Raw genomic sequence first — 13960 nt, 5'->3', positions numbered from 1 at the left:
AATAATCCCAGAGGTTAGGAAAGACCCTAGACCCGGATCATCATGATTTACCCTTTCTCGGTGCCCCACACAGAACTGAGAAAGTGCAATGTGGTGAAAACAGAGGAAAAAGAAAAAACAAATTAGGAAGGAGCAACAACAATCCTCACCAACAGAGAAAACCTGTCATCCAAGTAATATTTTTTTCCTAAAAGAAGTGAAAAACACTCTCCTGTCTTTCCTCAGTAAGTGCACAGCTCCTCAGCTGCTTTCAGTGTAGGGCTGATATGACATTTAAATGATAAAGTAAGACAATTTGAAGTTCACCATATCAAACACAGCAACGGCTCCCCAAGGAACAAGAAAGAAGAATCAATGGCTGTACTGTTGGATGCTTTAGGCCTGTGGTATTATTTTCATAAATTAAATTTATAACTAGTTGGCTTGCTTTCTTTTGCCTTTTTATTGAAGTCAAAACATCGTAACTCCCCATCGAGATGATACTGACAGTTTTCGGATAGACTTGTTGGCTTTCTCTTTTCTTTCAGCCCCAGTCCCTCATCCTAATGCAGAAAATCTGGGAAATGTTTGCTTCCAAGGGAATAAAGCATAGCGTAGGACTGTCCTAAAACCACAGAGAAGTGACTCAGCCAGTTGATGGTAAAGCCTTTATTCTCCAAGGACACAAGTTCAAAATCTGGAATCAGGAGAAAGTCCCATCGGGTCACAGGGCAAGTAACTCAACATCTAAAAGGCAGAAAATTCAATGTTTGATTGTTATTCACTTGAGGGTTCCCTGGGTCCTTTGTTAATACATAGTTCATTTATTCTTTCTCCTTCTCCATCAAGTTTCATGCTCTCTACTCTTGTACCGCTGGAAGGGAAGGAGATGAATCCCAGTCAGATTTTTTTTTTTTTTTTGCAATTTATAGAATGCCTGATTTAAAAAAAAAAATATTTAAAGCTTTGAAAAGACGGCAAATGGCAAATGTGACCTTTGGCAAAATTAATGGCACAAAGAGGTTTATGAGAGATGAAACAGTGGAAAGAACACTTCTGAATCACATGGGACTGAGTTCAAATCTTTGTTCTGAAACTAGCTGTGCATCCCTGGACAAGTCACTTATCCTCTTTAACTCCTAGCTTCTCCATCTACAAAATGGAATTAAGAACTACCTCATTGGGCACCTGGGTGGCTCAGTTGGTTAAGCGACTACCTTTGGCTTAGGTCATGATCTTGGAGTTCCAGAATCAAGTCCCGCATCAGGACTCACTGCTCAGTGGGGAGTCTGCTTCTCCCTCTGACCCTACCCCTTCTCATGCTCTCTCTCTCTCTCTCTTTCTCTTCAAATAAATAAATAAAATCTATAAAGAAAAAGAGCTATCTCACAGAGTAATTGCAATGGTTAAATAAGATGATAACTGAAAGATTCTAGTACAACCACCTGTACAGTATAATGTCTGGCTGACAGCAGGCAATGAATAAATGGCCACTGATTCTGCTATTGCTGCTGCCAGGGGTTTAAATAATTACCTCATCCTTTTTCCACCTTCCCTGAGAGTAGATAGTAACACTCAACTAGGACTCACATAGTGGGGACTGTGGCAAATTTGTCAGCAAGGTGGTGAGTTTTCTTACTCTCTCGCAAGACTCTTCCTCCCGGGAAACTTACCACAAAGCCTAGTGAACAAGGTAATTAACAATGAAGGCCATGACTGCTACATGGGTCATGATCAGCATCACCCACAATGACAAATATTTATTGAGCTTTTCAAAGGTATCAACTGGATAGAGATAAAATATATTTGTAGGAACCAGAGGTTGTGGTTTTAAATACCTTTCCATATTGATTAATAAGATGACTTCCTGGAAACAGATAGAAAAACAAATAAGTCTCTTGAAATTGTTTCAGCTGCGTATGTCAGAAAATTAGCTAAGGCATTAAGTCGGAAGAACTAAAAGATCTTAAAGAAGACATTTAGAATTAAAGTTCTGTTCAGTCAAGGTACACAGTGCTGAAACGTAATTTAGAAAGTGTGGGTGTAGCAGAGCCATGATGGACAGTGCTATATCCCCATCTGGGTAACAGTTGGTGGCAGGGGTGGGAACATGAGGAGGGGGAAGGGAGGGGTCACTGGGACACAGAGAGAAACGGCTGTGTGGAGAGGGCATCTGAAAGGAGGTGCAATTTTGGCTAGAGCAAACCTGGAGTGAACTTGCAAGGAGGGAGCTGGGAGAAAAAATACTCCAACCTCATTCTCCTTCCTCCTGCTGGTCTTTCTGCTGGTCTCCCACTGGCCAATCAAAGTCCAGAGAGCAAGAGAGACCTTGGCTGTATTCTATATGGGTCAACATCCAGGACAGATGAAGGGTATAGAGTGGCTCTGGGAGGGCAAATGGAGGCTCTTTAGTCTACCCATAGACCTAGGCAAACCAAGTCCTAAAGTAGGAAGGCACATAGACCGGACAGTTCTTTAGAACAGGGATTTTGTCTTACTCACTTCCGTAACCCTGCTGTCCAATAATTGCCTAGCTCAGAATAGCACTCAACAAACATTTGTTTTACGAAGAGCAGTATTGCTTGGGTATTCACTTCAATATTAGATTTTTTAAGAAGAACATTTTTAATATGCTACTAAAACGATCAGAAGCTTGTCTCTGCGGAGTCATAGAGAAATATGAAAATAGACAAAGTGACAAAAGTTTGGCATGTGAAGTCAAAACTGTCTTATCTCCAATGAGCTGTGCAAGGCAGCTCTGCACATGAATGCATTCCATAGCAAAGTTTGGCTCCTTCACAGCAAGTTCAAGTTTAAATCCTATATTAATGGAACGCCCACAATTTACCTAAAGCAGTGGTGCTTTCAGGTAAACATTTGGAGGAGCAAATTTAAAGAAGAGTACAAATGGAATAAGTCTGTAAATTTAAAGGTAAGCCTCCACTATAAAAAAATTTAAAAACCTTCTGTGCTTTTTCTTATTAAAATTATCTGTAGTATTTTTACTTTTGATCCGATGATGTTAAAATAGTTGTATTGGGATTGAACTTCCTAAACCTTGACTGCGTTTTTTTTTTAAGGTTTTATTTAAATTCTAGTTACGTAACAGTGTAATGTTAGCTTCAGCTGTACAATATAGTGATTCAACACTTCCATACAACATCCTGTGCTCATCACAAGTGCCCTCCTTAATCTCCATCACCTATTTTGCTCATCCTCCCATCCACCTCCCTTCTGGTAACCATCAGTTTGTTCTCTATAGCTAGGAGTCTGTTTCTTGGTTTGCCTCTCTTTCTCTTTTTTCTCCCCTTGCTTATTGGTTGTGTTTCTTAAATTCCACATATGAGGGAAATCAGATGGCATTTGTCTTTCTATGACTGACTTATTTGGCTTAGCATAATACTCTCTAGCTCCATCCATGTCATTGCAATTTGGCAAGATTTCATTATTTTTGATGGCTGAGTGATATTCCTTCATATATATACCATATCTTCTTTATCCATTCATCAGTTGACAAACACTTGGGATGTTTCCATAATTTGGCTATTGTAGATAATGCTGATATAAACATAGGGGTGCATGCATCCCTTTGAATCAGTATTTTTGTGTTCTTTGGGTAAATACTTAGAGTGATTGCTGGATCATAGGGTAATTCTATTTTTAACTTTTTGAGGAACCTCCATATTGTCTTCCAGAGTAGCTGAACCAGTTTGCATTCCCATGCAAGGGGGTTCCCCTTTCCCCACATCCTCACCAACATCTGTTGTTTCCTGTTTTTGATTTTAGCCATTCTGACAGGTCTGAGGTGATATCTCATTGTAGTTTTGATTTGCATTTCCCTGATGATCAGTGATAGTGATTGAGCATCTTTTCATGTGTCTGTTGGCCATCTGTATGTCTTCTTTGAAAAAATGTCTATTCATGTCTTCTCCCCATTTTTAATTGGAATCTTTGCTTTTTGGGGGGCTGTTGAGTTTTATAAGTTCTTTAGATATGTTGGACACTAACCGTTTATCAGATATGTAATTTGGAAATATCTTCTTCCATTCTGTACGTTGCCTTTCAGTTTTGTGGATTGTTTCCTTTGCTGTACAGAAGCTTTTTATTTTGATGTAGTCCCAATTGTTTATTTTTTATTTTGCTTCCCTTGCCTCAGGACACAGATCTAGAAAAAGTTGCTACAACCTATGTCAAAGAAGTTACTGCCTGTGTTCTCTTCTGGGATTTTTATGGTTTCAGGTCTCACATTTGGGTCTTTAATACATTTTGAATTTATTTTTGTGTATGGTGTAAGAAAGTGTTCCAGTTTCATTCCTTTAAATGTTGCTGTTCAGTTTTTCCAACACCTTTTGCTGAAGAGACATTCTTTGTCCCATTGCATATTCTTTCCTGCTTTGTCAAAGATTAGTTGACCATGTAGTTGCAGGTCCATTCTGGGTTTTCTATTCTGTTCCATTGATGTATGTATCTATTTTGGTGTTTTTGTTTCAACATTGGCCATATTTTTACAAAAACTGACTAAAAAGAAAACTTCAGGAACTCTTTTTTTTTTAAAGATTTTTATTTTTAAGTAATGTTTGCACCCAATGTGGGGCTCAGACTTGCAACCCTGAGATCAAGAGTCATATGCTCTGCCAATTGAGCCAGCCAGGCACCCCTTCAGGAACTGTTTAAGTAGGACAAGTGATGTTTGACCATTTTTGACCATGTTTGACTAGTGGTGTTATTTAGGACAGTGTATTTCGAACAGTAGCAATATATTTCACATAGTAACCTAATAGACACTCAGATATATCCTGGGTCACAATGTAAAATGTTTTTCTTAGTAAAGAGAGTGGTCAAACATTTTGAAATGTACTGCCTTAAATGCCAATATGGCATTTGCCCTGCTTAAAACATGCCTTAATATATGTTAATCAGTACCACTGATATATATGTAGTCTCTATTTATCCATCCATCAAATACTGTGTCTTTCTATGTGACCACAGCTTGAAGTCCTTAGAGAAGGAGCAAGTGGATTAAAAACTCCAGCATGATGCACTTTTGCTCTGGAGTTCTTTTCCTGAGTTTTAATACTGTTGTCTGAAGCGTTTAATTGTGTAATTTTAAATATTTTGATGTTTTTGAGGCTTAAGGGCACAGGATATAATTACTTAGAGGTGAAATGGAAAATATGGAGTGCAGAGCTATCAAAATCCAAAGTCTGCCATGGGCAACCACCAGGGAAGAAACTACTTACATATAAAACACAGCTTATTAATGTTGTACTAAGATTCAAATGATAACTGATCACGCATCACTATGTGTTTTGCATAGTTAAAGAATTCTACGAAGGGTATGAACTACCAGCAGATACAGAGTCTCATAAAGAACAGTTTCATAGGTGAGAAGAAAAAAGCAGAACCAGATTAAATAAGACAATAAGCCATCTTCACTGTCAAGATTCAGTTTCCACTCCCAGTTTTCTTAAGTTAGATCTTTTTGTGCTATGATCTTACTTTAATAGATAAGACATTCAGATAAGGGATGCCTGGGTGGCTCAGTCGGTTAAGTGTCTGCCTTCGGCTCAGGTCATGATCCCGGGGTCCTGGGATCGAGTCCCGCATCGGGCTCCTTGCTCAGCAGGGAGCCTGCTTCTCCCTCTGCTTGTGCTCTCTTTCTCTCTCTGACAAATGAATAAATAAAAAATCTTTTTTAAAAAAAGACGTTCAGATAAAATGATCACAAATATTACTTCTACTCATCCTACTCAAAGCCCACAGAAGCCTAACCCAACCACGGCAAAATCTGCTACCATTCCTTCTCTTATCCATTGACCCAGGGAGTTTAAGCAAAATCAGAAATTCTGAGTCTCTCACCTAGTGATTGGATCTAAAAAAATTCATCCACATTATCAGGCTGTTTCCATTGAGAATGATTTCAGTGATATGAAGAAGAGAAGTAAATGCTCTTTAAAAGACTCCATTTCTATATTAAATCAAATAAATAAAACATAACAGGATGCTGGTTAGGGTTATAATCTTGTTACTGCTTAGAGCAATTGCTAATGCAAATGAAAAATAATGAAGTCAGGCCCATTTAGCAATTGTCTTTGACAGCAATGCCGACTCCTAGAAACCCTCAGTGATCAAATTTCAGATGCAATAGTGAGACTTGGTTCTGCAGTGTCTCATTTACTTGTTGAAATCAAAGACTGGCTTGTTTCTTGACAGATGGAGCTAGAGGACCAATGATCAAAGGGAAATTAATGAGAAAGGGACTTCTTAGCAAATAGTGGACAAAAAACTTAGCAAAATGTATCACTTTTTTCAAGTTGTGTGATTTCTAATAAAAATGACCGAGCATCCAGCTTCCATTTGTCTCAAGTTTTATGCTTAAAACATCATGGCACAAAGACAAACAACCCAATTAAAAAATGGGCAAAAGATGTGACATGTCTCCAAAGAAGATATATAAGTGGCCAACAAGCACATGAAAAGATGCTCAATCTCATTAGTCATTATGTACATGCAAACCCAAACTACAGTGAGATGCCACCTCACATAGATTAGGATGTCTATTCAAAAACAAAAAAACAAAAAAAATAACAAATGTTGGCAAGGATATAGAGAAATTGGAATCCTCACGCACTGCTAGTAGGAATGTACAATACTGCAGTCACTGTAGAAAACAATTTGGCAGTTCTTCAAACATAGAATCATCATATGACCTAGCAATTCCACTCCTAGGTATATACCCCAAAGAACTGAAAACTGGTGCTCAAGAACAGAAATTAAAAAAAAAATGTTCATAACAGCACTATTCACCATAGCCAAAAGCTGAAAACAATTCAAATGTCCACCAACTGATGAATGGATGTCCAAAATACAGTATATTATTCAGCCATAAAAAGGAATGAAGCATTGATACATGCTAAGACATGGATGAAACTTGAACACAGCATGCTAAATGAAAAAAAATAAAAGCTAGACACAAAACGCCACACCTCGTATGATTCTATTTATGTGAAATATCCAGAATAAGCAAATTCACAGAGATAGAAAACAGATAACAAGTGATTGCCATGTGTAAACCATTTAATGGGAATGGTTTTTCCTTTGGGGTGATGAAATGGGCTAAAAGTAGATAGTAGTGATGGTTGCACAACATTGTAAATATACTCAATAGTGGTGGATTGCACACTTTAAAATGGTTACATTGGTAAATTTTATGCAATGTGTATTTTAACACACAAATGCATGTGTGTGCGCGCGCGCACGCGCACACACACACACACACACACACACACACACACACACACACACCCCTCATGGCAATGCCAGAAGTTTTATATAGAATTGAGGGAAGTGCTTAGGGGTAGCAACATGTCTGAAAGGGCTCTAGAAACTCTGCATCAAAATTGTGTTTGCTAAGCATGAATAAGGTTTTCCTTTAGACTGGGTATTTACTTAGGATGGCTAAGAGTAAGAGACTGATGGAAATCAAGGAAGGGGGAAACTTATGGGAACCACCCCATAGCACCACCAATATTAAAACATCTTACAGAAGTAGCTAGTTTTTCCATTTTAAAGTAATCGTATGGGATGCTATTCCTTGTAGTGGACACACAGAAAAGAACTAAACAAAGTTCACATTTTATTATCTATATTTATTTAAATGAACATAGCCTATCATTTCTGCTCCCAGTGTCACCACTTTTCTCCCCTGCAATACAGAAACACTTCTAATTTTCTTCTCCACTCCCCTGGTATTTTTTGTTGTTTTGAGTAGCAACAGGGAGCAAGCATGTTTACATAAATGTAATAAGCTACTCCCCTCAGCAGTCCACAATCAATTCCATTCTATCCCCATATTTCTCTATTAGACAGTGATGCCTTATTGTCAAAGGACACCATTTTAATTTGTCAGCCCATCTTGAATCAAAGTTTCAAAACAAGCAAATGGAGGGAACCAAATTTCTCAGAGCTGGTGGCTTACAGGTTGTTTCTGTATGACTTAAGCATAGGTATGTGCACTCCCAGGGATATCTACCAACATGCTAGGAGATATATAAATCCCAGAAATAATACAGTGTATCTTTCTGAATTGTCAGTTTCACTCCATGATAAGGGATCTAAGAACATTACTTTTATATTAAAACAGATACATTATGGAGCAAGATGCAAGATCCACATGTATTTTTTTAAAATTTTTTTGTTATGTTAATCACCATACATTACATCATTAGTTTTTGATGTAGTGTTCCATGATTCATTGTTTGCGTATAACACCCAGTGCTCCACGCAGAACGTGCCCTCTTTAATACCCATCACCAGGCTAACCCATCCCCCCATCCCCCTCCCCTCTAGAACCCTCAGTTTGTTTTACAGAGTCCATCCTCTCTCATGGTTCCTCTCCCCCTCCGATTTCCCCCCCTTCATTCTTCCCTTCCTACTATCTTCTTCTTTTTTTTTCTTAACATATATTGCATTATTTGTTTCAGAGGTACAGATCTGTGATTCAACAGTCTTGCACAATTCACAGCACTCACCATAGCACATACCCTCCCCAATGCCTATCACCCAGCCACCCCATCCCTCCCATCCCCCCACCACTCCAGCAACCCTCAGTTTGTTTCCTGAGATTAAGAATTCCTCGTATCAGTGAGGTCATATGATACATGTCTTTCTCTGATTGACTTATTTCACTCAGCATAACACCCTCCAGTTCCATCCACATCGTTGCAAATGGCAAGATCTCATTCCTTTTGATGGGTGCATAATATTCCATTGTATATATATACCACCTCTTCTTTATCCATTCATCTGTCGATGGACATCTTAGCTCTTTCCACAGTTTGGCTATTGTGGACATTGCTACTATAAACATCAGGGTGCACATAAAGATCCACATGTATTTTTAAGATTATGTAAGGCTTAAAAGAAATTGCTCACTAGCTTTCAGCCTCTGAAGGGGCAAGTTTATTCTCCCCCACCTTTAGGAATGTGTAAAAGCATTTTGTAAACTGCAGCAGACCATACAAATCTGCAACAACAGAGCACTGGGCATGCCAGTGGAAAAGTATGAGGGTCCCCTCTAATACCACACTGAGGAGTCACAATCTTGTTGCAGAATTATATTGTGCTTTATAGTGAGTTCACAAAGTGTTTTTACATATATAGTTGATTCAGTGCCTTATGATGTCCCTGTGAAGTTTATATTTTCTAGAGAAAAGTAAGGTGGCTCTGAAAACTTAAGCAATTTTCATTTATAGGGTTAGTCACAGCCAGACTAAGAATCCAAGATACTCTAAAAGGCAAAGCAAAATGCCGAGCTAAGAGAGAGATGCAGGATTGATTCAAAGTCTGTACTTAGAGAATCATCATGCAACTGCACTCCTCCCCCAGAGAGGAGGCAAAGAGTTCTCTAGTATAACCGAAATAAAGAGAACAGTGGGCACAATGGCAAGTGGGGATGAAGCCTTGTGGCTGAAAACCCTGAATCTGCGCGCTGAATGGGGAGATCCTCAGCATCCTGGCAACTGCATTATATCCCCAGGAGATCGGGGTGTTTCCTGGAGACATTAAGTATCTCCCTAAAGTAAAACCTGCATATACAAAATTAGGAGTCCTCCAAAAAAGCTGGCTCAGCAAGAACAAACTACAGTGAACACAAAGCCCTCCATGTAACATACAACTTTCAATCAGCCTTTATTCTTTTCATTATTCTTAAATATAAATCAGCAGCAGAGGTTGCCATAAATTGAGGAAAGCTTACAAAATAAAAGCCAAAAATCAAAATGGACAGAAAAAAGGAAATAATAAAAAATAATATGCATACATAATATATGCAGGAACAGAAGAAAATGCAATGACATAATGTAAATAAAAAAATACTGCATCCATAAAATAAGAACAGGTTGTTATGAAACAAACAATTGAGAATGCAAAAGAACTGTTGAAAATGAAAATTTTAGTAACTAAATATTTAAAACCTAATAATTTGAAAGTATATTTAGATAAATCTTATAGAAAACAGAATAAAAGAACAGAGATGAAAGCTAAAAAGAAATCTAGAGAACAAATCCGTATCTAGTACAAGATGAACAGAAATTTCAGAAAGAGACTAAAAAAAAAAATGGATAGTATGAAATTATCAAAGAAATAATTCAAGAAAATTTTCCAGAGCAGAAGAACCAACTGGAGTCTCCATATTCCAACTGCTTGCAGAAGCCTAGTACAATCCACTTAAAAAGACCCAAATGTAAGCATATCATATTAATATATCATAACTCCAGAGATGAATACAAATTTGAACAGTTTCTAATGAGAAAAAAAACAGGTCAGGCACAAAGAAGTAAAAAATCAAAATAGTATCAGGGTCTCCCAACTAGAAAAGGATAGAACAATTCCTTCAAAATTCTTAGGGAAAGGACTTCCCGACTAAATTCTATATATGCGATCAAACTACCAATCCAGTGTAAGGGTAGAATGAGGACTGTTCCAGACAAAAATGCAAAAAAACTTATCATTTTAATCCACCCTTTCTGAGGAAGTTCTGGAAGATGTAATCTAACAAGATGAGGGCATTAACGGAGAAAGAAAGAAAGGGATCCAGGAATGAGAAGTCCAGCAACAAAGGCAACGTGGGGATCTTGTAATGACAAACACACAGCCGGGCCAGATGTGGCACTATGCTTGAATCTTAGGGGGGAAATTAACGCGCATGTGGAAATGTTGACGGATTATTTAGAAAACTAAGTAAAAATACTAGGGGATGAAAGTCATTCAAAAAATGTTTTTCAAGAAAAGAAATGTAACCCTGGCATACTTCTTGGCTTTGCAATGAATAACAGTCATACAGTTTTAAATATTGAACTTTTACATTAACTAAGAATTATGATAAAGCTGTATTGGAACAGTGGGTAAAGAATGTATGTGGGGACATGAGGGAGATGAATTCTCAACTGCCAGCCCAGGAATTTCATAGCAAATGTTTAAACTTGAGACATCAGAAAAGTGTATGTATGTTATTTAGAAGCCTGGATGTAAAGAGCACCATCTAAAGGCGTATGAAGACCTTGCTTCTGCAGGTAAGAATGAGGAGTGGGGAGGGGTGGATGGTTGCCATTTTTAAGCATATTTTTAAGTATATGCATGAATTATTTTCATAAAAAATTAATTTAAAAAAGAATTCCATTCTGTCCAATATTAGAGAATTAAAGAAATTTTGATATAACCAGATGGTACACAGCCATAAAATACCGTATCACAAAATATCTGTACCCAAAAGAATGTTCGTGATATATTGCTGGGGGCGAATAAGAGCAGGTTACAGAAGTATTTACTGTATGATCCTATTTTTGTAAAACACACACACACACACACACACACACACACACACACTCAGTGTTTATATATACTGGATACAAAAATAAATGCTTCTTACCTGCAAACAACTTCCGGTCCAGTATGGAGGCACACATATAAACTGATTGTTTTATATGATGTGTCTGTCGGTAAGATGCAGGGGTTCTCAAACTTGAGCATGCATCAGAATCATGGAGAGCTAGCTTGTTTCAACAAAGATTGCAGGGCCCTATGCCAGACCTGATTAACAGGTTTGCGGGGGAGGGAAGAATTCATATTTCTAACATGTTCCTGGGACATGCTGATGCTGCTGGTCTGGGACTACACTTTGGATACCACAGAGATTGTTGTAAGCAGAGTTCTCTGACACACTTGGCCCAGCACGGGCACCAGGGAAGGCTTTCTGGAGGAGACGTTCCCATCACATCCTAAATGGTTCTCAGTAGTTTCTGAAGTTCTGACCAAGGTGGAAAACCATGTTCAAATGCTACCAGAGCTTAATGGAAATTCTGGATTTACCAATGATAAGATTGTAGATACTAAGTAGAAAGAGCACATTTCCTTGCTTTGAGTCAGGATTCTCTAGTCAGTACTGGTAATTTCAGACAACTCAGCATCTCTGCTTGGCATTTTTATATGCCTTTGATTGACAACACAAAGAAATGAAAAAATGATTGCTTAAGAACTGTAGTTTGATCTCTCGGGTCTCGCTACCAAGATGACCAAGAAAAGAAGGAATAATGGTCGCGCCAAAAAGGGCCGCGGCCACGTGCAGCCTATTCGCTGCACCAACTGCGCTCGTTGTGTGCCCAAGGATAAGGCCATTAAGAAGTTCGTTATTCGGAACATAGTAGAGGCTGCCGCCGTCAGGGACATTTCCGAAGCGAGCGTCTTCGACGCCTATGTGCCTCCCAAGCTGTATGTGAAACTACATTATTGTGTGAGTTGTGCCATTCACAGCAAGGTAGTCAGGAATCGCTGTCGTGAAGCACGGAAGGACCGAACACCCTCACCCCGATTTAGACCTGTGGGTGCTGCCCCATGACCTCTACCAAAGCCCATGTAAGGAGCTAAGTCCTTAAGGGCTGAAGAAAAGCCGTTCTCCAGAAAAAAAATAAATGGCGATTACACTTCAAAAAAAAAAAAAAAAAAGAATTGTAGTTTGATGACCAAAATTTTCTGAGCTAAGGATGACTTGGGGAAGGCCCACCTAAGTTTGGGGTCCTTGATAATGAAAGGATGGGAGTTCTAATTTAGTCTAATAAGCAGAAGACATAAGACTTGCCTGGGCTGGTTCAGTCAGCTACAACTGCTTCCTGCTGGGATACGGTTCACTATAGATGCTGTTCCCCTTTCGTTTCTCCAGAGAAGAGGGGGCGGTGGAAAATGGAGGAGGACTAACATTGGTGACTCCCTACCAGAGCCCAGGCACTATCCCATCCACTCGATAGGGCCCTGCAAAGGTATGGGTGTCCCTAAGTGGGTAGGATGGTAAGGACTCATCAGAAAAACCAATCTCTGCACTCACCTTAGCCAGCTAATTTTTCCTCATTGATTTTCTTCACATTTGTTTCCCTCCCCACCCAAAGGACAAAAATAAAGGAGACTTACAATGTAAAATTCAAACAGTATCAAATATATCATATAGAAAGTCATCTACTGAGCACTGACTAGTTAAAGGCACTGTGTGGAGCACTACCTAGGATACACAGAGGAGCCTGTCATCTTCCAGAGCATAAGCACTTGCCCATGAGCAAGCAGGTCATTGTGGGAATACCACCACCTAGACTCAAAGTGTACAAGCAGAGGCTGAACGATGACATGTTTTTGATTTAGGAATCCATAGCCTGGCTTCTCATGGCTGTTCTGTCACTCACTAGCTGGGTGCCCTTGACCAAGCCTTTTCTTTATTTGTCATCAGGAGACAGAAAGACCCCCTCTCTTTACGTCATAGGGTGGACGTAGAAATCCAATGACATCAAAACCAAAAAACTACTTTGGAAAATAAAGGGTCTATGCAAATGTATGGTAACATGATTGCCATTGCCAGGGACTTTCAAGATTAGAATGGCATCCAAGGCTGTTCATGAGCTGGTTCATGAAAGCTTCTCCAGTTTCAGCACAATGTTTCATGAACTTGCCTCTCTTTCACTGGACCGCATCTTAGCGCAGTAGGTGTCCCAGGATTGGTATTGAATAAAAATTGTTAAATAAAGGGTAAACAAATGTTGTAGAAGCTGTTTGGGAGAATTGGGGAACATGTTTCCAGCACACAGGAAGTTTTCCTTCCTCAGCCTCAGAAGAATAGAGAAAGAATTTAATACCCCTTCATCTAACTCTAAGGCTCTATAATCGGATCTGTTTTTATAGAGATGAATACTAAAGAGGGTTGCCACGCTACTAGCTGTCAGTTGACTCACTGGTAGAGATAAACTCCAAGTGTGGACACAATGAAGTCTGCAGCTGGCCAAGCCTATCATAAATTAAAAGCTAACCTTCCTTCTTTAGAAGGGTGCCAACTTCTTTGCTTCTGATTCTGTAAAAAATAAAGTCAATTCCATTTACCTGAAGCATTGGGCTCAACTACTCTAATAAAACTATTTTAATGAAAATTTGTGTTGAGATATAATTG

At 38.9% G+C, this 13960-nt stretch overlaps 2 protein-coding genes across 5 annotated transcripts in view; one reads left to right on the top strand and one right to left on the bottom strand.

Moving 5' to 3' along the window:
• The window catches only part of ST6GALNAC3 (ST6 N-acetylgalactosaminide alpha-2,6-sialyltransferase 3), a 546815-nt gene that overhangs the window by 177282 nt on the left and 355573 nt on the right, over nucleotides 1-13960 (bottom strand). The gene's annotated exons all lie outside the window — the stretch shown is intronic.
• Nucleotides 12047-12373, top strand: LOC113910427 (40S ribosomal protein S26-like). The gene has a single exon (XM_027572660.2). The coding sequence runs from the start codon at nucleotides 12047-12049 to the stop codon at nucleotides 12371-12373; it is 327 nt and encodes a 108-aa protein (XP_027428461.2).

This window comes from Zalophus californianus, chromosome 4, assembly GCF_009762305.2.
Source record: "Zalophus californianus isolate mZalCal1 chromosome 4, mZalCal1.pri.v2, whole genome shotgun sequence".
Lineage (NCBI taxonomy): Eukaryota > Metazoa > Chordata > Mammalia > Carnivora > Otariidae > Zalophus > Zalophus californianus.
The sequence above is the reverse complement of the archived record's forward strand: the minus strand, read 5'-3'. Positions and strand labels throughout refer to the sequence as shown.

Coding starts and splice junctions, on each gene's coding strand:
- LOC113910427 (XM_027572660.2), top strand. CDS start 12,047: ATGACCAAGAAAAGAAGGAATAATGGTCGCGCCAAAAAGGGCCGCGGC.